This window comes from Lontra canadensis, unplaced genomic scaffold (genome assembly GCF_010015895.1).
Source record: "Lontra canadensis isolate GAN:19392208 unplaced genomic scaffold, GSC_riverotter_1.0 scaffold1, whole genome shotgun sequence".
NCBI lineage: Eukaryota > Metazoa > Chordata > Mammalia > Carnivora > Mustelidae > Lontra > Lontra canadensis.
Window position 1 is genome coordinate 99331523 of NW_022630995.1, and position 26624 is coordinate 99358146.

At 40.4% G+C, this 26624-nt stretch overlaps 1 protein-coding gene across 2 annotated transcripts in view; it reads left to right on the forward strand.

Moving 5' to 3' along the window:
* PAPSS1 (3'-phosphoadenosine 5'-phosphosulfate synthase 1) overlaps positions 1-26624 on the forward strand; it is a 97710-nt gene that overhangs the window by 61610 nt on the left and 9476 nt on the right. For both annotated transcript variants that reach the window (XM_032860318.1, XM_032860311.1), the window contains 2 exons: positions 7279-7547; positions 22399-22628. In XM_032860318.1, the coding sequence (XP_032716209.1) occupies positions 7279-7547; positions 22399-22628 (499 nt within the window). The remainder of the gene's footprint in view (positions 1-7278; positions 7548-22398; positions 22629-26624) is intronic.

A 26624-nucleotide genomic window follows, 5' to 3' on the forward strand; every position in this document is an offset into this window, starting at 1 on the left:
AGCTAACAGAAGCCGTCTGTAGGTGATCAGTAATTGAATGCAGGGCAGTGGGTAAGTTTCCAGAATGAGAACATGAGGAACTTCGTAGGACCCAGCCAATGAAGCTATTGCTCCAAGAGGCACCACAAGATGTCAGAGACAGGCGACCGACCCGAAAATGGCCAAGCAGCATATAAAATTTCCTACCTCTATGATTACAAGTGTGTAAAAATATATGTATAAGGAGAAAACTAGGAGATCGTGCAAAACAACCCAAACCAGCTCTATTAGGATAGTGCATCTGTGGGTGATCCCCACCCCCTCCCAAATGTCTTCAGGGTTTCATGGTTTTTACTTTAAGGGGTAGAGAAAGGGCTGGTGTCATGGTTAGCAGGTTATGAGGACAGTGGGGGTGGGGCTTGATGTCAGAGGCAGTGGAAAGGACGGGATGGTGTCTCCTGGTTTTGGCGGGGTCTCATACTCACAAAGGAGCATTGGTTGAGTGGGTGGACCCAGCCCGTTCTTCTATTGCTTGATTCTTCATATTGTCACCAGACTTCTCTTCTGAAAACAAAGACACAGTCGTGGCCTGTTGGAGTTGAAGGACCTGCGTTCCTTTTATCACACATTTCTTCTCTAATTAGTGAATGCTTGCTTCTCCTCTCTGACCAGATTGTAAGCTCCTGGGCCCAGGACCAGTGCTGTTTCGGATCCCTACTGCAGGGTTCGCATAGCTGTAGCAGAAACCCCCATGGCCTGCAAAGTCTAAAATATTCACTCTGGCTCTTTATGGAAAAGGTTGGCTTTTATGGATGGCGTCAGCAGCTTCATAGTGTATCCTCCAGAAGTCAAGATGATGGAATTCCTGGTCTTTCCCCAGGAACACGGTTACAGAGGGCTAAAAAGAGATGGAAATCATAAATGTCTGTAGTGAATTCCAGTCATCCTTTAGATCATCTCCCATTTTCAAGCACAGTGGAAAGCATGGACTTATTGTAAGTAGAAAGGCAAATATTGGACACCAAGAGTGGTGTGACAGTGCGGAAATCACTATCCTTTACAAAAAGAGGATGAGGACGTGACGCTCTAGGTATTAGTGGCCCCAGGTCCATAGTGACTCATAATTTTTTTTCCATCCTCAATGGAAAATTGATGGAAGAAAATTTAATAGTGATGCATACTGGGTTGAGTTACTGGGACAGCACCCTGGGAATGTCAGCTTCCAGGGGATCAGGTGCTCTTATTACATCTTTCATCCACGTCAGTTCTCTAGTGGAGAAACCAGATGGGAGGGATGAAAATGCAGTTTGGATCTAACAGACGGTTAAAGCCATTTGTGCAATTCATTGATAATTAAAAGGGATTGGGTAGAAGGTTAGGAAAGACCTGGTAATACTGGCAAAAAAAAAGTGGACAGACAGATCATTGGGTTTCTGAGTAGACTGATACGAAGGAAAATTCTGCCTGGAGGAAATTTTGGCAGTCAGTCCTTTATATGCTGCTAATGTGAACTTTCACTAAGTCATCCATCTTCACTTTATCTGTTAAGTGACAAGTGTGAAGCTAGATTAATTCTTTTTGGAAAGAAAGCCTACATAGATAAATTATTAGGATCTGTGAAATATGTGTATTTGAGACCATTTATTTAATATGTTTCCTTTTGCACATCCTGTCACATAAATACTCCTGCCAAATGGTGATTTTACAACATAAGATTTTACCTGATTGAAGTCTAAGCATGTAGTCATCATATACCTGAAATGTAACAGCCAGGGGGGACCCTCTACAGAGACAGATGCCTGTTCCTGATTAAGGAGGACAAAAGCTAATGAGCACAGTGCTAACATGCCCTCGTCTTGGAGGCATTAGCTGAGTGTTACTTTGTACCCGAGTGGATCTTGAGCCACACGTGGAACAGTGGCTTCAGTTTCTTGCCAGGAATATTTAGATGTGTTTTTTCTCCTCCCCCTTCTCCCCCCTTTCCTCTCTCCTCTCCCTTCTCTCCTCTCTCATCTTGAATGAATTAAGGAATTTAGATGTACAAGGGACCGCAGTATGCATCTCACTGTGCTGGGTGCTTTATATTATTTTGTCTTCATAACAATAACCTTAGTATCATCCCTATTTCAAAAATGTACAAAGTGAAATTCAGTCCTTAAAGGCCACAGTCCATGGCTAGAAACTGGTGTACTTACAATATGAATCCATAATTAACCCTGTTCTAAAGTAATGCTTCTTTTGGTACCCTGCATGTATCTTCTCTTTTAGATCTTGTTATTACAGAAAATTTCAAACTTAGACTACTTGTAAGTAGGTATCATAGTATACTGAATCCCTGTATGCTTCTAGCCCAGCTTCAGTAGATAATCAGCTCTTGACTAATCTTGTTTTATCTTTGCCCTCCTTCCTACCTCACCCCTGCATGTGATTCTGAAGCAGAGCTCATACCCCCTTTATTTCATGTTTCAGTACCTATCTCTTAAAGGCAAGGACTTAAAAAGGACAGCCATGATACCACTTTTGCAGCTTAATAATAATACTAATAATAATCACTTAATGTAATCAAATATCCACTCAGTTTTCAAATTTCTGATAATTTCATAGTAATCACTTTTTAATTTAACTTGTTTATTTAAAATATTTTATTTATTTATTTGAGAGAGACAGAGAGACAGAAATAGAACAGGAGCTGGGAGGAGAGGATTCAGAAGCAGGCTCCCTGCTGAGGAGGGAGCCTGACGTGAGGCTTGATCCGAGGACTCTGGGATCATGACATGAGTTGAAGGCAGGCGTTTAACTGACTGAGCCACGCAGCCACCCCTGTTGTCACTTTTTAAAATAGTTTGTTTGAATCAGGATCTAAATAAGGATCCTGCATTGTATTTGCTTCATATGTCTCATGTCAAAATTTTTCACTGTGTTTTTTAATTTTTATTTTGAAATAATTTTAAATTTACAGAAAAATTAGGATACAGAATAGGAACACGAACTCCAGAATTTATCCAGAATCTATAGTTACTAACATTATACGTTATTGGCTTTCTAGTTCTCACTGTCTTTAAAAGTTGTAGACATGATGGGATGCCTCATTACCCCTTAGTAAGTCCGCACGCATTTCCTAAAAATAACGGTCTCTTACCTATCTATAGCATGCTCATCCACATCCAGAAAATAACATTGGTGTAGCACCGTCTAACCCTTATGCTCCATTCAAATCATGCCACTGTCCTAATAAGGTCCATTATAGCAAAACCAATAGCAATCAGGTTTTTTTCTTCCCCACCTTTCCTTTCTGGTTCAGGACTCAGTCATGTCTCTTTATAGTCTACTTCAATTTGGAAGGGTCATTTAGTCTTTATTGTGTCTTTTATGACCTTGACATTTTTTAAGAGTACATTTACTTTGTTGAATGTCGGTTAGTGTGGATTTATCTGCTGCTTCCTCATGTTTCAATTTGGGTTACACGTTTTGTCAGAGATACTACGAAAGCAGTTGTGAGCTCTCAGTGCATTGTATCTGGTGGCTTACAATTTTGATTCATCTTGAACTTTTGTTTTAAGGTTAACTTCTTTAAAAAAAATTTACTTTTGTCTCGTTTAAGATTGTGTTTGCCAGGATTTTCCGTTATAAAGTTAATAAGTTATTTTGTGCTTATTAACTAAAAAGTATTTTGGGTGAGAGATTTTGAAACTATAAATATCCTGTTGTTATCAAACTTTTACCCACAGTTTTTTTTTTTAGCACATTAGAAATATGGCCAAATGGTGATTTTTCTAATTGTCATTCTTCCGATGTTTATTAGTTGACCTTCTACCCAGAGGTGGAGTTTCCCCTTCTCTCCATTAGTTTGTTGATTTATTTTATTCTTCATGGACTCAGATTCCTGTTTTACTCAAAAGGTTACAGTTTGTTACTATTATTGTTTATGTTGGTGTTTAACTTGTCCTTGTTGGGATTAGTCATTGGGTCAAACTGGTTGCTCTGTCCTTTTGACATGCCCCACGCCCGGGGCGTCATTTTTCAAGCACTTCCTTTCTTTATGACACACAAAACGTTCCAGCTTATGTTGTGAGTTCCTTGCCCTAGCGCCAGAACCAGCCATTTTGCCAGCGGTATTTAGAATGTAAAATTGGTGCTTTTGTGTTGCTCGTCATCATTGGGTAGTGGTTGCTTATAGGACCTTTCAGTGGGTGAGCTGAGAAATGTGCATTATGTGTAGGCACCCAGGCACTTAGATACCAGCACACACATGTTTATATTTTTTCCTGTCTCCTCTCTCTGGCTGAAACCCCTGAGCTCACACTGATACTTTCAGTCATAATCCAGTAGCACATAGTCTATTCTAACCTTTCTCCTATCTGTGTTTATGCCTTCCATCTCCTGCAGTTGAAAACCCCGGCTCCCCTTATCCTCACTATGTTTATGTGTTTGCTATATCTCACTGTGTGTAAGGAGTCTCCCAAACAGGCGGTCTGCTGGGGCCCTGGGGCTTGCAGGCTTGAGCTGGGCCAGAGTCCTCTCTCTCCAGTGGGAGTCTGGAGTCTGTCCCCCACCCACCATCCATGCAGTGACTCTCACTGGTCTAGGAGGAGGATGCACTGATGCTCAGTAAGTGGGTCTGTTGTGAGCAGGCTGTTTATTCCATGTATTTTTGTGAAAGAGAGAGAGGGAGAGCGAAAACGGGGGCGGGAGGGAGGATAGGGGGAGAAGCAGGCTCCCTGATGAGCAGGGAGCCTGACTTGGGGCTTGATCCCAGAACACTGGGATCACGACCTAAGCTGAAGGCAGCCGCTTAGCCAACTGAGCCACCGAGGTGCCTGTGAACAGGCTGTTTATAAAGAATGGGCAGCATTAAGTGAAGGGAAGAGAGGAGAGAGCTGAGTGAGTGACATGACTTGGGCCAGAATCAGAGTGGGTGAGTAAGGTTGGGCAGTAATCTCCTAAATGGTGAATTATACCTTCTTCATTTGTTCTTTCGTGAGGGACTGGAGTATATACAGTAGAGTCAGGAAGTAAAATTGCCTCTTGTTCCCAGGAATAGGGGAGCTCTGGAGCTTTACTTAAAGATCAAAAGGGATGTTTGGAGATTTTTTTTTTTTTTTTTAAGTAGGAGCCCAGCATGGGGCTTGAACTCATGACCCTGAGATCAAGACCTGAGCTGAGATTAAGAGTGTGATGCCCAACCAGCTGAGCTACCCAGGCACCCTCTGTTTGGGGATCTTTTTATATCTATATATAAAACAAGATTTGAAGCGAATTCAGGGTAGAAAAACTTTCAGGTTTGTATTCCTCTTCCCATCTCCTTAAAGCAGAATAATTTTACTTTTTTATTTCATTTTTTAAGATTTTATTTATTTATTTGACAGAGAGAGAGACAGCAAGAAAGGGAACACAAGCAGGGGGAGTGGGAGAGGGAGAAGCAGGCTTCCTGCGGAGCATGAAGCCCAATGCTGGGCTTGATCCCAGGACCCCGGGATCATGACCTGAGCCAAAGACAGATGCTTAATGACTGAGCACCCAGGTGCCCTAAAGCAGAATAATTTTAAATGCTCATATATTTGTATCAGGACTTTCTTGTTCTTTGTACCTCATATCAGCTATTTCTTAGGTGAAAACTAGCCTTGTTCATGTATAAAAGGTAACTTGAGAACTTCAGAGCATAACAGTAATGCTGTAAATCTTGGAATATCACAGGATGTGTGTCGTGGCCGGCGTGACAAATCGACCAGGGTCGAGAGGGTAAGAGGATGCTGAAAAGAAATTAAGAGACAAAGAGATGGGGCAGGAGGAGCGCCAAGGAGGATGTCCAATAGTGCCAAGTTTATACAAGGCAGCAAGGCATTATATAGCTAACAGAAACAATCATAAGAAAGTATCTATTTTTAGCTGATTACTAAAGAGTTTGCAACAAGCACAGAAAATCCTTCAAGCTTTCCCATTATCTATTTCCTAGACATCAATAGCAGACCTTCTAGCGCCCGATGTACTGACTTCAAGGCCACTCAAGACATAGTTTGTGTAAGCACAGCACAGTCTTACAGTGGTGTAGTCTATAGCCCGTGCAAGGACAGCAAGGACCAGCCCAGAATTTCTGACCCCGGCCAAATCGTCTCTATCTGACTAGCGAACGTGTGGGAAGTCATGTAGGCGAGCGCACAACACAGAGCACAGACCCTTTCTCGGTGCTACTCGACTTTATCGACCTAAGCCTTGTGTTCGGCTGTTCAGCCTTCAAAGGAGGCACAAGTCAGGGCCTGGTTTGGATCTCGTCTCAAGCCTCCCACAGATGTGGCTCTCCCCCAACCCCTCAACAAACACCCAAGCCCCTGGTCAAGTAAGGTACCACGGATTTCCTCCAGTGGCCTTCTGTCATCATGATAGAAGAGGGTCAGAATTGAGAACTTAAGGGGGAAGATGTTTATACTCTTTGGTTTAAAATTGTTAGGAGAGGGGAGGATATTCTTCTCCCTGAGTCGGGCTGGGATCATCATGGCGTGATGCTATACCAGATGTTGGCAGGGCAGTAAAATACAGAGCTCTTCTAACTGCGCTATCATTCTGTTTTGTGAGATTTCTCTATGACCCCAAAGAACCATGCTTTCTGAGAATGTCTCTTGATGGCAGCCCCGTGAAGGAGTAGATTCAGGGTTGTAAGCAGAAGATACAGAGTCAATCAGCTTAATTCATATCGCAGTTTTCCTTGTTTGGGTAATAGCAGTGACTCTTGTAGGGCATAGTGTTGTTGCTAAACTGTAACCCGCAATCTAGACCTGGCATCACAAAAAAAGTCGGGTTCCAGTCAGAGTAATCTGTATAAATGAGCATATTTGGATAGTAAGTAAATTTTTTAAACTGTAAATTTCTCTACCTTTCTGCCTTCCTTTAGTAAAGCAGCGTCTTAGGTCCAATGGAGGGATTGACCTGGTGTGTAATTAAGGCACAGACCAGGAAATTGCACCCACTGTAAGCACTTAAACCAGGAAGTTGGGACCAGAAAGTGTGGTGGTTATTCTTGCTTGCCAGGAAGGCAGAAAGCGCTTGTTGCAAATCCATGACCATCCTCTTACACATCCTCAGGCATTTGATTTGTAAAGTCAAAACCTGGTGGAAGGAGATAGGTCAAGTTGGCCTTGGAGTAAAAGGTCAAAGCAGGACATGGTTTTTTTTTTTTTTTAACCTGATTGGGGGCTCATATGTTTGCTTAATCCTAGGCATCAAACTTCGGGAAGAACTGCTTGTCCTTTGGAAGATAAGCCATGAGAAATGGACTCTTCCTGACTCTGGAAATTCTCTTTTCAGATGCTGTGTTTGCCTTTCAATTACGCAACCCAGTGCACAATGGACATGCTCTGTTAATGCAGGATACCCATAAGCAACTTTTAGAGAGAGGCTATCGGCGCCCTGTCCTTCTCCTTCACCCTCTTGGTGGCTGGACAAAGGATGATGACGTTCCTTTGATGTGGCGTATGAAGCAGCATGCCGCAGTGCTGGAGGAAGGAATCCTGAATCCTGAAGCGACGGTGGTGGCCATCTTCCCATCTCCCATGATGTATGCTGGGCCAACTGAGGTAGACTGCTTTTAAGATTTTCAGTGCAGTGGAAAGCACATTTACTAACACAGCTAGTGCTGGTTTCCCTCTGATCTGTCAGTCTGTTCCAGACATTCAGTGTGCCCGGAGTACTCTCACACTCCTATGGGGAATGTCTTTAGAGGTCACCCCCCAAAAGCTGTCTTCTTGGGAGTGGGAAAACAGGGAGAGGCTTCTCTTGCTGTTATTGTGGTTTTTGGTCACAGTTTTGTGAAGGAGAGAATGTTCCCTGCAGGCAGAGGCCTGGGAGAACTTGGGAAGATGTGACTGGGGCTCCTCTTAAAACCGTTGCCCCAGTTACAGGCAGCGTCCTGATAACACCCATCTCAGCCCTTTAACAAAGTACTGTCATTCTTCCCCAGAGACAGATTTGGTCTGATTTTTGCTGCTTCTGAATTTTGGAAGGGCCAAAGGTATTTTAGCGGGAAGGTAAACATGGTGCCCTTTAAAAATCATTCAGAAGCCACAGAAGTTCTTCTGTGAAGGACTGGTGCTTAGTAGAGTCAGGAAGTAAAATTACTTCTTGATACAGGGTGTGGAGAATGTTCTGGAGTCCTGTTTAGTGGTCAAAAAGAATGTTTTGAGATCTTTTATGACCATACATACAGAAGAGGACTTAATTAGGCTTTTGCTTCAAGGCAGAATGGGCCTTCAAAAAATACTTGTTGAATGGATGAATAACTCAATGAATGACCTAAAAAACAGTGTGTGGGAAATTCCTAGGCAACTTTTTGTTGAATTTTCAAGATGAAGAATAGAATGCACATTATTATTACATTCTTTTTCAGCCCTTGAAGGGAGATGGATATATTTAGATTTATTTGGGAGGCAAACCCTCTTAAAAAGAATCTGAATAATTTATATATATTCTGTGATGTCTTCCTCCAAAGAAATTTAGGAAGTCTAGGCAAACTTAGGAAGTTTAGGAAGTTTAGGCTCAGGTGTAAAAATTTTTGTTAGAGGTTTGTTGTGGGTCTGTATGCTCTTACCGTCTCTTTATCTATGAAAAACCAAAAAAAAAAAAAAGAGAAAAAAAAACCCCGAAATATTAAAATGTATTTGACTCTTCTTTTCTAAATAATGCATTGGAACTTCAGTGGGTAGAACGCCTCATACGCTTTTTTCCCTCTTTGTGGTATCAGGGGTTCATGAGAATTAGGCAGTGGATCACCCTTTAAGTTTCCTAGAGATCAGCACAACTTCTGTCTCAAAGAGGAACTACATTGTTTTAGAAATAAAGTGACAAATTTTGTTCCAGTAGTTTTTCATCCTTTCCTTTGGTTCTGTCTTCATCATCATCATTTTAAGGAATCCAGTGCTCCAGAATTCTAGAATTATAGGATGATTGATTTTTAAAGTGGGAGTGACCCAAGCAAGTTTAGGGTCAGGAATAGGCCACCTAGGAAAGTAAAGGGATTTACCTTCCCAATTCAGGAGATATTTTGTCCTCTTTTTGTTTCATTTCTTATTCCCTGTCTAACAGGGGAAGAGAAATGACATTTTAGCTAAACTAAAAATTGCTTTTAGAAAGGTGAGGATGAGAGGGTAGATAAATAATAAAAATAGCCAGCTATGCCAAAACAGATTATTCTTCCCTGAGAGAACACCACAAAGGATTAAAGCATGCTGTTTTGTCTACATCGGAAAGATTCTTAACATCTTCTGATTTCAGAATCAAATGTGTTTCTTAAAGATTCAAAGGTGAAGATACATAAAGGCACCTTTGGGGTGCTGCTAGCACTTTGGCTTCCTTGAGAGCTGTGTTTTTGCAAGCATAGCTGACTAGTCAGTGAGCTGGCTGCCTCAGGCCCTTCCTTGGCGTCAGAGCTGATGCCTGTTGCCTCCCACCAGGCGTGGTCTGGTGAAGACCGTCCAGGCCTGCCATCGAGGAGTCCAGGCATGGTTCTTGTTGGCCCCCAACTGGCTTGTAATCTCAGGCTAGGCTTCTGTAGGCTTCTCTGGGTAATGTTTAAATGCACAATAAATGGTTATTTAACTGGTACAAAAGGAGGTCGGACTAAATGTTCTTGAAACGTTTTTTCCAGGGCGTTCTCTAGTTTGTCTTACTCTTTTCACTTCATATTTAAGTATAGTATATACGGGAAGCAGTACGCATTTCATAGGTGTACGGTTAAGTGGATTTATTCCGTTTGAACAGTCATACAACCAGCATCCAGACTTTCAAAAAACACTCTATTCTGTATCCTAGAAGCTGTCCTTCCTGTCCTTCTGTTCCCTCCCTGTTCTCCCCCAGGGGTCCCTGGTATCCTCACTTCTCACTTCAAGGATCCAATTTGCTTGTGCCAAAGCTTGGATACTCTGGGAAGCAGATTCTCAAGAGCAAGATTAGCATTCAGGAAATTTATTAGAGCCTTTGGGATCAACGCCTGCGGGAAGAGGAAAGAGAGGAAGGGAGTGGGATTGGGCAGAGGGAAGAGTGAAGCTGTGATTCAGTCTTAGTGGAAGCCTCAGTTGACCCTGTGTGGAGTTCTGGAAAGGCCCTCAGAGATGGTCCATGTTCCACAAGGATAAGGCACTTATGCCACTGTGTCGACCAGTGTTTGGCTGCCTAGGGAAGGGGTATGCCCTTGGGCACTACTGTTCTTTGCGGAGGCAGTTTCTGAAGAGGGCTGACAGCTGCAGAGTCTGTCCTGGCTGCTCTCCCAGATGCTGGGGAATAGTCCTCTCTTCCTGGGGGTGACCTGAGTGTTGCATCAGTGTCCAGTCCAGCCTTTTTATAACCGAAATCCTACAGTATATGCTTTTTTGTGTCTGGCTTCTTTCACTTTACATTGTATTTCTGGAACTCAGCCCTCTTGTAGTGTAGAGTTGGTTGTAAGTCAGTCATTCTCAGTACTCCTCGTGTGACTGCACCTGATACTGTTGGTGGGTGTGTGGGCGGTTTCCAAGTGCTTTGGTAGTAAGAATAGCGCTGGCGTGGGCGCCTGGGTGGCTCAGTGGGTTAAGCCTCTGCCTTCGGCTCAGGTCATGATCTCAGGGTTCCTGGGATCGAGTCCCGCATCGGGCTCTCTGCTCAGCAGGGAGCCTGCTTCCTCCCTCTCTCTCTGCCTACCTCTCTGCCTACTTGTGATCTCTGTCAAATAAATAAATAAAATCCTTAAAAAAAAAAATCTATTTAAAAAAAAAAAAAGAATAGCGCTGGCGTGAAGATGTTAGTGCATGTCTTCCAGTGAACATTTGTGTTGTTGTATACTGAGGGGTGGTGTTGCTGGGGTATGCATTTGCTTGGCTTAGTAAATACTGGCAATGAATTCTAATGTGGTTGTACCATTTTACTCTCCCAAATGAGAAAATAAGTATTTCCTCACTTATACTTGATTATCTTTTTTTTTTAAAGGGATTTATTTATTTATTTGAGAGAGGGAGAGAGTGGGCATTGCTCGTGAGTGGGGGAGGGGCCAGGAGGGAGAGTCACAAGCCAACTCCAAGCGTAGAGCCCAACCCAGGGCTATATCTCACCACCCTGAGATCACAACCTGAGCCGAAACCAAGAGTCTGACGTTGAAGCAGCTGCGTCACCCAGGCATCCCTTGATGATCTTTTTGATTTTACCCAGTTTGGTCCTTTAGCCTGACTATTTAGCCACACATTTTCTAATAATTTACTATTTGTTAACCAACCTCAAAAATGTTTTCATTGAATTGTTTCACTAAAGAGGAAATGGAGGAGCAGTTAATGAGTCATATTTGTATATAGTGAGTGAGAAATAGAATATAAAAATAGCTCATTTTTAATGAGCTTTTACTATATCTGCCTGGCAATATGTCAGGGGTTTTACTTGTATTAGCTAACTTAATCCTCACAATAACACTAAGAGGGGTAGGTATGATTATTATTCTCAGCTTATAGATGAGGAAACTGAGGTAGAGCTATAAAAAACTTGTTTGAGCCTGGGTTGCTCAGTTGGTTAGGCAACTGCCTTCAGCTCAGGTCATGATCCCAGAGTCCTAGGATCGAGTCCACATTGGGCTTCCTGCTCAGTGGGGAGCCTGCTTCTCCCTCTCCCTCTGCCTACTGCTCCCCTTGCTTGTGTGCTCGCTTGCTTTCTCTCTCTGTGTCAAATAAATAAGTAAATAAATAAAATCTAAAAAAAAAAAACACAAAAAACTTATTGCAGATCACAGGTCATCTACAGATAATCTGATTGCAGGACCGTGTACTGTAACTTCCACAGAATGTTTTTTTGTATCTTGTGGTGTATTATTAAAATAGGTTTTAAAATAAGTGGCCACATAGGTTTTGAAAACAGACTGGAAACAAATTTTAAAATATCCTAGAGTTCCAAAGCGGTGAGGTAGGATGGCACTGGCTGGCATTCGTTAGAGAAGGAACCTCGGTACAGTGGCTTTCAAACGTGTGTTTTATGACAGCGTAGAATGGTGAGTTGTGATATTCTCGGTTCGTCTGTATTCCTGCTCTTTGTATTCTTGGGATACCTGCCTCATGGTCTTACTGACATCTGCCAGTGTTTTTGTTGTTGTTACGAGGGATGAGTAGGGTGATATAAATCATTTAATGGGTTGCCTAGTTGGTGACAGCACAAGGTGATGAATAGCAAACTGCTTTTACTAAAAAACTTTCCTTCAAGTTCTCAACACCCCTGGGGTTCTGTCCCTACTTCAGGGGAGCTGCCCACACCTCAGGGCTCTTGTTGGTCTGTGTGAAGTCCCAGAATTCCAGCTTTGGAGGAGAGCCTGGGGCGGCCTCCTCTGGCACAGACTTCCCGTCCAAGCACGTGTCCTTTGATTTGGGATGTCCTTCGCTGTTTGAGAGAATATATAAAGAGCATGAAAATAAATAATAGAAAGACAATGAAAATAACCACAGACACATACATGGGTATGTGTCTGTCACACACTGAATAGACGCTCTGCCTTCATTGTATCACTTCATCCCTGCGACAGCTCGGTGAGACAGCTTTATTCCCATTTTGCAGAGGAGGTTGCTGAAGCTCCGAGAGGCCAAGTAGCAATGGTGGCTCATCAGAGAACGTCAGAACTGGGCAGTAGTTACAGTAGTAAAAGTGGATTTTATTCAGGAACTATTGCAGTGAGGGGAAAAAGACCTCAGTGTAGAATTGGGCTCAATTCCAAATAAGATGTAGACGAGTGGGGATTGATAGCCAAGGGGCAGAGTGGGTGTTGGGGGGGCGGTATTCAGGGCATTGAAAAATCACCAAGAAAAAAACATCAGAAGTTACAGGCAAGAGCTGATTGTGCTTAAACAGACCTTGCAGGGTTCTTCTTGCTGAAAGCATGCCAGCTGATTGAGTATCACTTCCGGCGTCGTGGGTGGTGGGGAAGAAGGATTTGATCACATGTCAGGGATAGAGAGTTTTTGCTGACTTGACTCAGCAAGAGTTTTGCTGAAACTGGGTAACACAGGCTCTACATGGATGGACACTAAAGGTGGAGGCTTGGAGGGCTTGGAGGGGTCTCACTAGAGTTAGGTCAAGCAGAGAGTCAGGCCCTCACTAGCAGGACTGCAGAGCTGGGACCGAAATTCAGGCCAGTCTGATTCCATGGCCTGCCGTTCATTTCTCCAGAGCTGCTTGCCACCTGGAAGTCTCTGAGGGGCCTGTGGTCAGCAGTGGGTGGGAGGGCAAAGGAGTCGGGGGCCTGCACAGAGCTCTCAGGTTTTCTAGAAGGGTCTGAAAGCAACTTAAAGTTGCCTCTGCCTGTAGATCTCTATCTGGAGTATCAGTTAGGAGCTAAGAGGTATGGTTCTTGCCAGGAAGCTCTGGATCTGGTACCCGAGCAAAGGGCAGATTTTAACTTCTGAACTTCGAAAGAGCCAACTAGAAGTTCTAGTAAACCTCTCTGTATTTTAAACCCTTAAATGTTTTACTGATTTGTGGCCTGGCAGGATGGAAATGGTTATATGGAGTGGCTTGTGAAAACTATTCATTTCTCTTTCTCAAGTGCCCCCCTTGAGTGTTTCACTTATTTGGCTTATTCACAGCCTTAAGTGAAGAATTTTTTGGTAATTAAAAAAACATTCATTTTTATAGCTTTTCCAGTGACATCAGGAAAACGTCTGCCAGTAATGCTTATTTGCCAACTAATAATAATAAAATAAAAACAGTGACTGTCCTTTAATCATTTTCTGTAGGTCATTTAGAAGGCATTGGTACCAGATTTGTTTCCCTAGCACAAATGCTTTTCAGAGCAGTGAGCAGCTGTGGAGCCTGTCTGGTTATCAACAGGATGTCCCTCATTTTCCAGTCTGTAAATTTAATAGCTTGATTCCTAAATTCCATTTTAGAAATTGGGTGGGTGGGGGACAGCATGTATAGGGAAAGTTACTTTTCTAATGCCAAAAATGTGTTCTCTGTGTACATTTTTGTTTTTGTGAGGTATTCATTGATTGTAGGAGATTGTGGTGGTCCTGTCTCATGAAATAATAAGTCCATTTTTGTAGAGGATAAATAATGCGTGAGTGTGCTGAAAGTACGATACATTCTGGAATGTGACCGTGTGCCACTAACAGCTATATCCTTCGGTTAAGACATTTGAGTAAGGATAACGAGTTGAACTTTGGAGGAAACACGGGGTTGGACGTAGGGATTCCTCTTTGCCATGAAAGTTATCCATGCTTTATTTCCTTAGTAGAAACTGTTTCTGTGCAGATAAGCAGATGCCCAACACTGGGACAGTAGGAATATTCTGCCTCCTGGATGACAGTGTATTTATTTAATTAGTCTGTGCTTTATACTAGTGTCTGCGGCTTAAATAGGATGTGTGTTTGGATATAAATCTGTTCCTCCCCATAAGCACTTCTGAGTTCCAACAACCTAAAGAGACATTTCCTTCTGGAGATTTAAGCCTGATTGTAAGAGCCATTAACTCCCCAGTTTTAATTGTAAACTTTGATTTCCTTTGGAGTGTTTGATAGTTTTGTCTTATTTCTCGTATTCATGTTTCTAGAGTTGTGCAGCACAGGCTCTTACTAGGATCTCTGGGGTCACATATTACCTAGTTCTCCTAGGATATAAAGCACATTAATATTCCTGTCACACAGTGAATGATTTTTCACACCAAATGGGGTCAGTAAAGCCCACAGCTAACTTCATGTCAATTTTGATCAGTTTTGCTATGAAATTAGTTTTAAAAACTAGGTACATGGAGGTTTTTGAATTTTAGGTGCATGTGTTACCTAATTGTGGTAAGTTCACAAAATGTACATAGATCCTGCTGTATGCCTTAAACTTACACAATGTTATGTCAATTATAGCTCAAGAAAGCTGGAAAAATAGGATTTCAGGTTTTTCAATAAACAGTTGTGGGTACGTAAGGATTTAGAGTCTGAGAAACATTTAGAGTCTGTTGGTGTATATTGAAAGTAACTTTGGGGATCTGTATAGTCTGATATTTTATATATTTTTAGCTTATATCTGGTTTCTTGATAACCGAAATTACTAATTTAATTCAGAGACATTAGATTTTACAGGTGTTTTAGAATGCTTTTCACGGGGGAGAATGCCCTTTTTTTCCTCCTGATTTTCCTCTAGATTTTCTACTCAGCATCTGTTCTTGTTTCTTAGTGAAGCAGCATCACGTTCCAGTATCGTCTGTTAGTCTGTTTTTCTTGCAGTTAGGTAATCTGTACTGTTCCTTCCCTAAGGGTAGTGCTAACCAGGATTTGTCCTCCTGACGTCCTATCTGGCTGTAGGGCCTGGCACAATGTAAGAGGCTCAGTAAGAATATGTATGCCTGAGTTTGGGGGTTAGAGATACCCAGGAATAATACTCTTTCTCTCAGTTGTCACTTTGCACTTAGACGTTACTGAAACGTGCCAAGTCTCACTTTTCCTATTTGCGAAATAGGAATAGTAACTTTCGATTAATTCGCTATAAACATTAAATGAGATGATATTTATAGAACACTTTGTACAGTGACTAGCATATCAGGAGCTCAGTAATTGGTACCTATGTTGATCTTCTCTCACCCTGGTAAAGAACTTCATGAAATGTTTTCCAATGCCTTACCACCTTTGGCTCCTTAAAATAGCAGTTGGTGAGATGGTGGAGAGGCAGAGCAAATCAAGCACTTCTGTGTTTTATCAAAAGCAAATTTTGGGGCCCCTGGGCTTGAGAGGCAGGAGTGAGATGGGGATGCTGGGCCATGGTGGATTTACTCTCCTTCCCCTCAATCCTCCCAATTTGCAAAGCTGGGCTCAGTCAGGGAAACATAATTTATGAGAAAAAAAATCAGTTTGGTTGCTGATGGTTGTGAATAAATACATCTCTTACATTTGAGTTGTGTTATTTCAAAGACTCAGACAGTTGAGATTCCTTGCACATAAATGGAATCTTTGGGAGAACTTGTAATGAAGATCACATCTCAGTTTCTTGATTTGCAGAATGAAGGATTTGGATTCCAGTCTAAACTTCCTTTCAACTCCTAAGATTGTGTGATGAGGGTAATTGCAAATTGTAATTCTCTTCTGCAAGCTGGAGAATGAAACATCTAAGTAGAATTTGTAATTTTTGCATTGCATGTCATCTGTGTGACTCTCATGAGGGTTGAATACTGTTCAGTACCCGTACAGAGTAATAGAAATTGGTACTAGAACTAGTTGGCACAATTAAGATCGAAAGCCATAGGAACCCATAATCTAATGATGGGAAGGGTGAACCTCTTTTTTCATTTGCCTCTCTAGATTTTCCCAGTCACTTGAAGGGTTTAAAATGATTCCTACTGTGAGGAATCAGGAGACAGGCCATTATGATTTAGGAATTTCAGGAAAATAGATTAATATTAGAGAGATGTGATACTGTGCAAAGAAGAGAGAGGAGTATTTTAACATGGAATTTGTGAGGTGAATGAAGGTATAGTTTTTTTTTTAACCCAACAAAAATAGATCATGGATTGACTTTGTAAAGAATTTTTGTACTATTGAAATAAGTACACTTTTGATAGTTTGGGAAGGAAAATTTGCACATTTATGTAAGAAAATAGTTTCTATGCCTAAATTCTTTTATAAACCAGCTGAGTATTTGATTTTTGCTGTATGGAATGTTGACTTTAATAAAATTTATTACATTTATATAAAAGTAAATTTAAGAGTGAATATATAAAGAAAAAGGTCACCTAAGCTGGACTTAGAATTGTTCTATTTATTATCCTCAGTTCTTTCTTTCAGAGAGTGTGTAAAGGGTTAGGGGAGGAGGGAGAGGCAGAGGGAAAGAGAGAATCCCAAGCAGGCTCCATGTAGCCCCAACATGGGATTTGATCTCTTGACCTTGAGATCATGAAAGAAAATGAGAGGTGCCAGTAAATTAGCTACCAGCTAGAATGAAGCTATCAACACTCTAAAGGAAAATAACGCAATTCAGACTGCTTAAAAGAAATCATGCACAGGTCCAGCATGTAGTAACGAATAATTACAAATATAAAGAAGCAAGAGGGTGCGATCTATAATCCAGAATAAAAACTGTCCCTAGACACATACCTCAAGGTGATGCTGTTGTAGGAATTAGCAATTAATAGCACTAAAGCTTCTTAAAAGCAAATATGGTCTTATGGATGTAGAATCTCAAAAGTATGGAAACTATATAAAAAAGAATCAAATGGAAAGTCAAGGACTAAAAAAGTAGATCTGAAATGAAAACATCTGTTGGATGGATATAAATGCAGACTGGAGTTGGTAAAAGGAAAGGTCAGTGAAAGAGAAGTCAGATCAATCAAAGTTACTTGAAAATAAAAGGAAAATAGATGGGAGAAATGAGCAGAGCCTCAGTGAGCTGTGGGCAGTATCAAGCTACCTAACATATGTATAATTGGAGTAATGAAAGGAGAGAGAAAAAGAAATGTGCCAAAAAAGGTTTTTGAAAAAATGATGGTTAAATTTTTCTAAAATTGGTGGAAAATGTCAACCTACAAATTCAAGAAGCCTAATAAATCTTAGAATAAATCCAAAGATAACCACACTTAGGCACAAGCAGTCTGCTGAAATTTCATGATATAAAAAGGATCCTGAAAAGGAAGCTCCTGGGTGGCTCAGTGAGTTAAGTGGTTAAGTGTTCGACTCTTGGTTTCAGCTCTGGTCATGATCTCAGGGTCATGAGATTGAGCACCTTGTCTGGCTCCACGCTCATTGGGGAGTCTGCTTCCCACCCCCTCTTGCACACTTTCTCTCTCTCTCTCAAATAAATAAATACAATCTTCCAAAAAAAAAAAAAAAAAGAAAAAGAAAAAAGAAAAAGGAAAACCAAACGATGAGGGAGGGAGGAAGAGGGAACAGTAAGGAAACAGTAGGAACGATGGCTGACTTCTCAGGAGCAATACAAACAAGAAACAGTGGAGTGATATCGTTAACAAAAAGAAATGCCTGTTAATCTAGAATTTATATTCAAGCAAAATAAAGGTGAAGTAAAGACATTTTCAGATAAATGAGAGTTGAGAATTCTATTAGGGAAAAGGTTTTCAGCAATCTTCTGTCAGATTTCCTCAGAGGTCCTATTGTTTGCTCAGAGGCCCACAGTGTATGGCTGGCCGTATGGCTGTACAGCAGGGAAGGCTGCAAAAACAAGGACCTGGCACTTTCACCCTCTAGACTGAGGTTTCTGTCATCAAGAAAGAGATCGGGGCGAAGGAAAGTCAGTTGTATAGGCAACCAGCACTGTTCGCCACATAGGAGTTAAATTACTTTTGTAATCAGAAAAAAAGCCAATCTGTTATTTGGCACACAGATGCAGGTAAAGGAGAAAATAAGTCACATGTTAGGTTGGCCATTTATGGATTCTTAGAAGACTTTATAGGAAAGCCGTAGACATCACTTATATTCCTTCTTCCTGTGCATTTAGTATTCCAAACCTGCTTGCCACATAAAAAGATAATACATCTTGACCTCAGTTGTGCTAGAGGGATAAACAGGCAGCTCTCACAGGGTTTCAGTGACCACCTTCTAGGCAGGGTGTCATCTTTTTCATAGAGCAAGTGAATTTTCTTTGGAAACACTGGCTAGGAAGTAATTAAATGCAACTGAAATTGTCATGGACTATTTCACAAAGTAGTAGTAACAGTGGCAATGTTTGTGACTGTCCTTTGTTGAGGGCCAAAGAGTATCTTGAGTGTTTTCAAGCCTCCCACCAATCTGATATGTTAAACATTATCTTTTTCATTTTTATAATTTTGGAAACTGAGGGTTCAGTTTCAAGTCCAAACTTTACTAAGGGCATTCTGTCATGAAGGGGCAAAAGCAGGCTTTAGATCTGTCTTCCTAAACTAGATACAGGATGGCTATGGGCTGACTTGCATTCTTTCGATTAAAGCATATTACTTTTTCAGTGGGTTGTAAATTGATTCGTACCAGGCATTCTTGGAAGAGTTACATGTGATTTGTTTATTCCTGGTTGTTAACAGTTTTAAAAGTATTGTCACAGGGAAATCAGTCCCTAAAATACAAATCGAAATTATCTGGTCACTTGCAGGAGAATGTTGACTCTGTCCGTGTTTGTTATGTTTACCTTTAATTTACTCATTTAACATCTAGGAGAAATTAAAGAGGTAATTAAATTTCTGGATATTTTATAAGCCAAAATCAGAACTGGCCACTGCCAGTTGCTTTGTGATCCTGTAAGGTACTAATTTTTCTGGCTTCAGTTTCCTCTTCTTGTAAAAGGGCAGAAAGGGTTGGATTAAATGTTCTGAGCTTCCTTACATGTTAAAATTAAGCCATACATCCTTGGTTCATTGACCATTTGGTACTTGAATGATTTACTTATCTAGATATAAATATTTAGTGAACAAAGTAAGTTCACCTGAAATCAGAGAACTTCGATTGCCTTTTTAATTTAATCTGTAAGCAGTAGCTAATTTGCATGAGGCTGAAATGATTTTCCACTTAAGTGAAATTGCCAAGTAGTTAATTGATTGATTTTGACCCTTTGATAAAAATTCTGAGTCAGAACTAGCAAAGGTCTTGTGTGTGTCTACAGTGAAGGGGCAGAGGGGAATGTCCAGAATTTTCATGAAGTGCTGAATCTAAGAGTGGTTGGAGGAAGAGGGGTCATATATGAGGAACAAAAGTCTTTCATTATCGTGTTTTGCCATCTTGTTCATACAGGACTATTACAGCTCGTTGCAAACAGTAGTAATGCTGCATAGTGGAAAACATATAGTGTTAGGACCTTGGGGTCCTCTTTATTTAGCTAGCATATGGGGAAAGAGAACTAGGATAGTGCTCAGGAGGTTTTTGAATGTTCCAAGTTTGGAACTGGCCACATACCATTTGGTCTCTCATTTTTTTCGGCCAAATCTCTGCCACATGACTACACTGTAAGGAATACTGGGATTATATTAAACTGTGTTCTCAGTAAGAAAGGTAGTATAAGGTCCTTAGAAATATGGGTATATGGAAAAGTAGGTGAGTGAAAAAAAAAGTCAAGACAATTATTAACTCTAGGAAAAACAAACAGTTGTATAAGGAGGGGAATAAAATAAAGATGGTCATGGCTAACATTTATTGTGTACTTTATACCAAGTACTATTCTAAGTCTTTACGTTTCATATATTAATTTTCTTAAAAAATTTATGAGATAAATACAATTGTACTTCCAATTTTACAGACAAATGTTGATTTCACCAACAGTGGTGGTCTCACTGTATTTATTGGATAAATAGGATAGGGAATGAGGAAGATGGAGTAAGAGTCAAGCATCATCATAGTAGGAAATATAAATAGTCAAATTAGCAGTATAAAATGCCATTTAGAAACAAACACAGGGGTGCCTGACTGGCTCAGTCAGTGGAGCACAGAACTCTTGATCACAGCCCCATGCTGGGTGTAGAGACACTTCAAAATAAAATCTTAAAAAAAGAAACACAAGTAAAAATCAATAGAAACGACTGAAAAAGCTGAAACTCCTCAGGGTGATCAGTTTGAGTGTTGGGTTTGGGATTGTCTTTATGTTATTGCACTTTCTAAACCACGTCAATAAAAATATATCTTGGTCTAAGATGAACTACCAAGAGAGAACAAATGACAACATTTGTGTGGGTGGTCATCCTTTATATCTTATTTTCACCTAGACCAGAATGGTTGTGTAAGTCACTTGAGTGGCGGAGCTTACTGCTGAAAGGGAGCCGAGGCCAGACTTCTAGACCCGGGTTTCCTCTGCGTTTTCTTGGCCAAGTCACTTAACCTTTGAGTGATCATTTTCTTCGTATGTTAAGGAGAATGATGCTCTCTTACAGCTACTTTAACTTCTAAGGTTCTACAGTTGCGGGTGTTAAATGAATTATTTTTTATTTTTCCACACTTGTGAGTGTGGCTGTCTCTGCTTCTGAGCTCGTTTTGGATGCTGTGTAGCCGTGGAGTCACAGCCAACACCTGGTTTTACTCTTACCTGGTATCTGGAGTATGAGTCACTTAGCTATCAGGTTTTCTCAGTGCCAGTGTGTGTATGTAAGGATTCATATAATTGAAATCCTTGTCATCCAGTAGCTTTTTTTTTTTTTAATCTGTTCTAACATAACAGAGAAGAGTGTATACCTTACAAGTTTTTGTACGGTTCAAGGACTTCTTACAGTGAACGTACTCTAATTACCAGCAACCCGGATCCTGGGTTGTGAGACAGAACCTTACCAGGGACTCCGAGAGCTAACATCAAAATGGATTAGATACAAGCTCTTATTTCCAAAGTTGGTAATTTTTAATTACAAGATGAGTAAGTTCTGAGGATTGAAAGTTCTGCTTAGTGATTATAGTTAATAATATTATATTATGTACTTGAAATTTGCTGAGAGTAGATCTTAATTGTTCTCAGCTCACACATACACACAAAGGTAACTGTGAGGTGATAGATGTTTTAATTAACTTGATTGTGGTCAATATTTAACAATATATATGACTATCACATCATGTATGCTTTAGATATATACTGTTTTATTTGTCAGTTATTCTCAGTAAAGCTAGGGGGAAATAAAGAACATTACCATTAACCCAGAGGCCCCTTCCAGTTGCTTTCCTCAAAGGATAAACTGCTAGCCTGACTTCTAAGAGATTAGATTTTGAACTATATATAAAGGACATATTGTGGTTGTGTACAAGCATACATATAGACACATGTACATTTACATATCTCTTAAGAGGCAAAAATATGTATAAATACATATGCATAAACTCTATACACATTTATGGTTTTAGATTTTAGTGGGAAGGTCTTGCCAATTTTGTTCCTGGCTTTCCAAGATGACATATTTAAATATGTTGAGATTTCCTACTGATATTCATTATATAAATACTCCAGGTCCTTCTCATTGTATGATGGTGTTATGTCCTGATAAACCCATCATAAGTTGAAAATACTGTTAAGTCAAAATGCAATTAACACACCTAACATACCACACATCACAGCTTAGCCTGGCCTACCTTAAATGTGCTCAGAACACTCATGTTAGCACAGTTGGGAAAAATCACCTAACAAAGAGCCTGTTTTATAATGAAATGTCGAATACTTCATATAATTCATTGACTGCTGTACTGAACATGAAAAACAGAATGGTCAGAATGGTTGTCAGTGTGTGGGTTGTTTACCTTTGTGATCGTGTGGCTGATTGGGAGCTGTGGCTCACTGCCCCTGCCCAGCATCATGAGAGAGGATTCTACTGCATATTGCTAGCTAACTCCAGAATTCCAAGTTAGAGGTATGGTTTCTCCCGAATGTGTATATTACTTTTGCACCATCGTAAAGCTGGGGACCATAAGTTTGGGGCCATCTGTATCCGTGTATTTATTATCCATTTACAACTTCTAAGTACTGGCCTAAAAGCAGAGTTACCAAATATGAAAACTTTTATTCCAGGTCCAGTGGCATTGCAGAGCACGGATGGTTGCAGGAGCCAATTTTTACATTGTTGGACGGGACCCTGCTGGCATGCCTCATCCAGAAACAGGGAAGGATCTGTATGAGCCAACTCATGGTGCCAAAGTGCTGACAATGGCCCCTGGCCTGATCACCTTGGAAATAGTTCCCTTTCGAGTCGCAGCTTACAACAAGAAAAAGAAGCGTATGGACTACTATGACTCTGAACAGTAAGTTTTATATTCACAGATCTAGGGAACGCGCTGTGTTCTAAGCTGCTCCCAGAGCATGTTGTCTCAGCTTTACAGTAACTTGACTGATGGCAGACTTTGTTGTACGCATTTCAGAGAAAACCCAAACCTAGGAAACTAACTTCTCAATATACTAGCAGTTAGAAGCAGAGATAGAAATTGAATCTGGGGGCGCCTGGGTGGCTCAGTCATTGAGTGTCTGCCTTAGGCTCAGGTCAGGATCCCAAGGGCCTGGGATCGAGCCCCGCCTCGGGCTCCTTGCTTAACAGAGAGCCTGCTTCTTGCTCTCCCACTCCCCCTGCTTGTGTTCCCTCTCTTGCTCTCTCTCTCTGTCAAATAAATAAATAAAATCTTTTTTAAAGAAAACTTGAATCCAGTTTTCATGGTCCATGATTTCAGGAATTTTGTTTTATAGTTCCTAAGGGCAGTATCGACATTTCTTTGTCTGCCATATCTACTGTATGGTGTAGAGCATGTAGAAAGAGTCGAGGGACTTAGTGATGATTAGTCTGGTAAGCCCAGAAAATCTATTCAGTGAGAGAGAATTTAATATTTGTACAATCCCTATGGGACAGGCACTGTCCTGATTGCTCTGTATTAATTATTCCCCACAATATCCTATGGTATTGTTATCCCTGCTTTATAGATCAGTAGTAAGCTGAGGAATACAGGGTTCATATAACTTGCCTAAGGCCACAGAGTAGTAAATGGCACCCAGCAGTTGAACCGAAGCAGCGTGTCTCCCAAGCCTGTGCTCTTGACCGCCAAGAGTGCAACTTCTTTCTTCAAAAATCTTAGAGGGGCAAAAAATGAACAAACTTTTAGTACAGATTATTGGTAGTGTTGAACATGTATTTATGGCCCTTCTGTATTGATTTTTATAGACAGTATCAGTCTAAATTTAGAGTGGTGGTAGAAGGCCCTAGAATAGGAAGTCGGGGGTTCTAGCCCTGTCCTTGCTTGGTGACGTGAGAGTCCTGGGCCTCTCTGGCCTGGGTTCTTTTCTAAAGAGATGGCAGTGGAGGAGCTGATTCCATCTTAGCCTAAAATCTTTACTTCTTTCCATGATGTGTAGCACCTAATTATTTTTACACTTTAGCAGATACTTGTTTTATTGATTAATGCTTATTTAGTACACATTACATTTCCTTATATAGTATACATACTTTTTTAGCACAAATTACTATTCATGTTCAAGTAGAACGGGTATTTTTTATATATGTTTTCTTACATTTACTTCTACTGACAGGTACGAACTGAAAGTTGGCTGTGGTCTAAAGCCCTTTAATCTGAGAACCCTCATCCTTTCTCTGTGATACTTCACAATTAATTCTGTATTCAGGGCTAATGCTGACCCTGACCTTGTGTCCTCATTTGGTGTGGCCCATTTTGTTGATGGGGACAAGAAAGAAAAAGAAACCTTTCATAGACTAAAACATCTTCTTGTTTCTAAAAGCAATATAAAGTTCGGTGTCATTGAATTTCTTTGTGATATATGATAAATTGGGTAAAGAAATACTACCATTTATAGTGGTGTTTAAGGGATTTATTGGCTTCCCATTTAATGGTCTAAATAATTCTGGAGAAAAACAAATGCACAATGCTAGGTGATAGCAGGCCTTTTCAGAGTGATGAACTATAGCTCAGATTAGGAGTCAGTGAACAGGAGAGGCATATATAACTGATACAGGCAACTCCTAACTATACCTGTGGCCTAGGTGGGGGCTTGAAGACAGAAGCTCTTATTTTCTGAAGATCTGCAATGTGGCCCACATTCCAGCATACTTCTGAACCACACCAAGAGAAGAATTTGCAATAATGCCGACCATTTTTACTTTTTTAAAAGACCAGCGTTCGCCAACACGTAGAAATAGTTCTGAATCGTGACATGTTGTGTTTTGTTTTGTTCTAAGAACATATATGTCTGGGTATGTCATTTGTGTGTATATATGTATGTGTGTGTATATACACTTAGTGCACACACATGGTGCAATTTCACTGTCTTAAAAACAATGCAACTATAAGAGGGGTGTACTGAGAGTTGCAAATGGGCCTTTTCTTCTAAAGGGATGCTTCGGAAGCTTTAACAAGAGAATTTTAAGAAAAATAAAAGCAATTTTAATAAAACCTTGAACTATATTTCCACTGTAGGGTGTTGAAACTGAAACTATAAATTAAATATTAAGGAGAGTGAAAAAAAAATAAGTTTCTAAAACAGTCCTGCCCTTTTGTGGTTAAAATTATGTAGGGCCACCATCAGGGATTCTAATTTACTGATTCTGAGGAGAGGCCTACACACCAGCAGTTCTTTAGAAAGCTCCCAAGCCGAGAACCCTTGATGGAGGGTAGCATTGCTTTCTACAAATTTGAAGATTTAAAAAAAAAAATTAATTAATTAATTGGGGGGAGAGAGAGAGAGAGAGAGAGAGAGAGATAGCACAAGTAGGCAGAACAGCAGGTTGAGGCAGAGGGAGAAGCGGGCTCTCCGCTGAGCAGGGAGCCTGATACGGGCTCGATCCCAGGACCCTGGGATCAGGACCTGAGCCCGAGGCACCTGCTTCACCAACTGAGCCACCCAGGTGCCCCGCTTTCCACAAATTTGTAACACAGAGAGTGTCAGAGGTGGGCTGGGCTGGGAAACCTTTTACTTCTCATCCAGCTTGTAGCAGATTAGTTTGTGTACAAGATGTTAACATTCCCGAAAGTAATGATTAGTTACAGAGTGAGGAGAGAGAAATAGAATCATCCTGCCAGTGGCTAAGTAGTTAAAACTTAGGTGAGTTTCCATGCTGGTGAGTTAAGGAAACAAAACTAACTAGAGCTGAGCTGTTCTTTTACCCTTCTTGTTCTGCTGTCTCATTACTGAGGTTTCTTCGCGTGCATGGTCAGGTGACTCTGTCACCCAAGGGATCCAGAACCCATCTGTGTGTAGTTGACTGATGGGGTGGGAAGCCCTTGATAACGTTCATGTTTTGTTAAATCTGTGTAGTATTGCTTTAAGTCTCTCTCTTAATCATTCAAAAGCTAAATAATTACATCAGTTCTCATAAGATTTTCCAGTGATGAATTAGTTGCATGAGTGGCTCATTTTCTTGGAATTTTTTTGAGTTACCAAATCTTAATAAATTGTAACTTGGGAAGCCTTAAAACTGCCTTAGTTTTCTAGTTTTTTATATTTGTGTTCAAATATAATTAAGTTGATGGGACTATGTTGGAAAGTGATTAAAATTTTATGCAAAGGCGATAGTCTTTGATGTAGTGAGAAAACACAGTTATTAATTATGCACATATGAGGTTGTCTTATGTTTGATTAATGGACGTTTCTCAATGCCAGTTTTTATGTAATTAATGATTTTGTAGGTTTTGATTTAATTAAATACTAGTGTAAGACAAGGCTTAGGGAGGAAAAAAAAACAAACTTTATGAAGATTTCAAGCAAGATATTGATAGGAATTATGATAAAAATCATCTGTTTTTACTTAGGAAGTTAAGTAAGTTTATATTTGCTATAATAGTGATTCAAGGAAATTTAGTTTTAGGACTACAAGATTCAGCCCCATTCTTTCAGACATTACAAACTTTTACAGAGAATTCAGTTATTTGTAAAGTTTTTTCCTTTATGCAATAGATCTCTCTATTTGGGTAGAAAAATGCAAAATTATGGTTCAGATTACTGCAGTAGCGACTCAATAAAAAGCACTACATTGAAAGTGGCCTTATGGAAGTGGGTGAATGAAGGGACAGGTGGATGAAAGTGTTTGTGATCTGGTTATTTTCACATTATCAATAGAGTATTTTCATAGTTTTAATGCTGGTGTAGATCTTAATTCATATATTATTGCTGTCATTTAAAAAAATACTCTAATTGTAGGTGTCTCTCAAGGCTTTTTGATATAGCCTTCCCTTTTCTATACTTTCCACAGGAAAGCTCATCATCTGTAGTGGTTTCTATGTGATGACTCTTAAAGCTACACT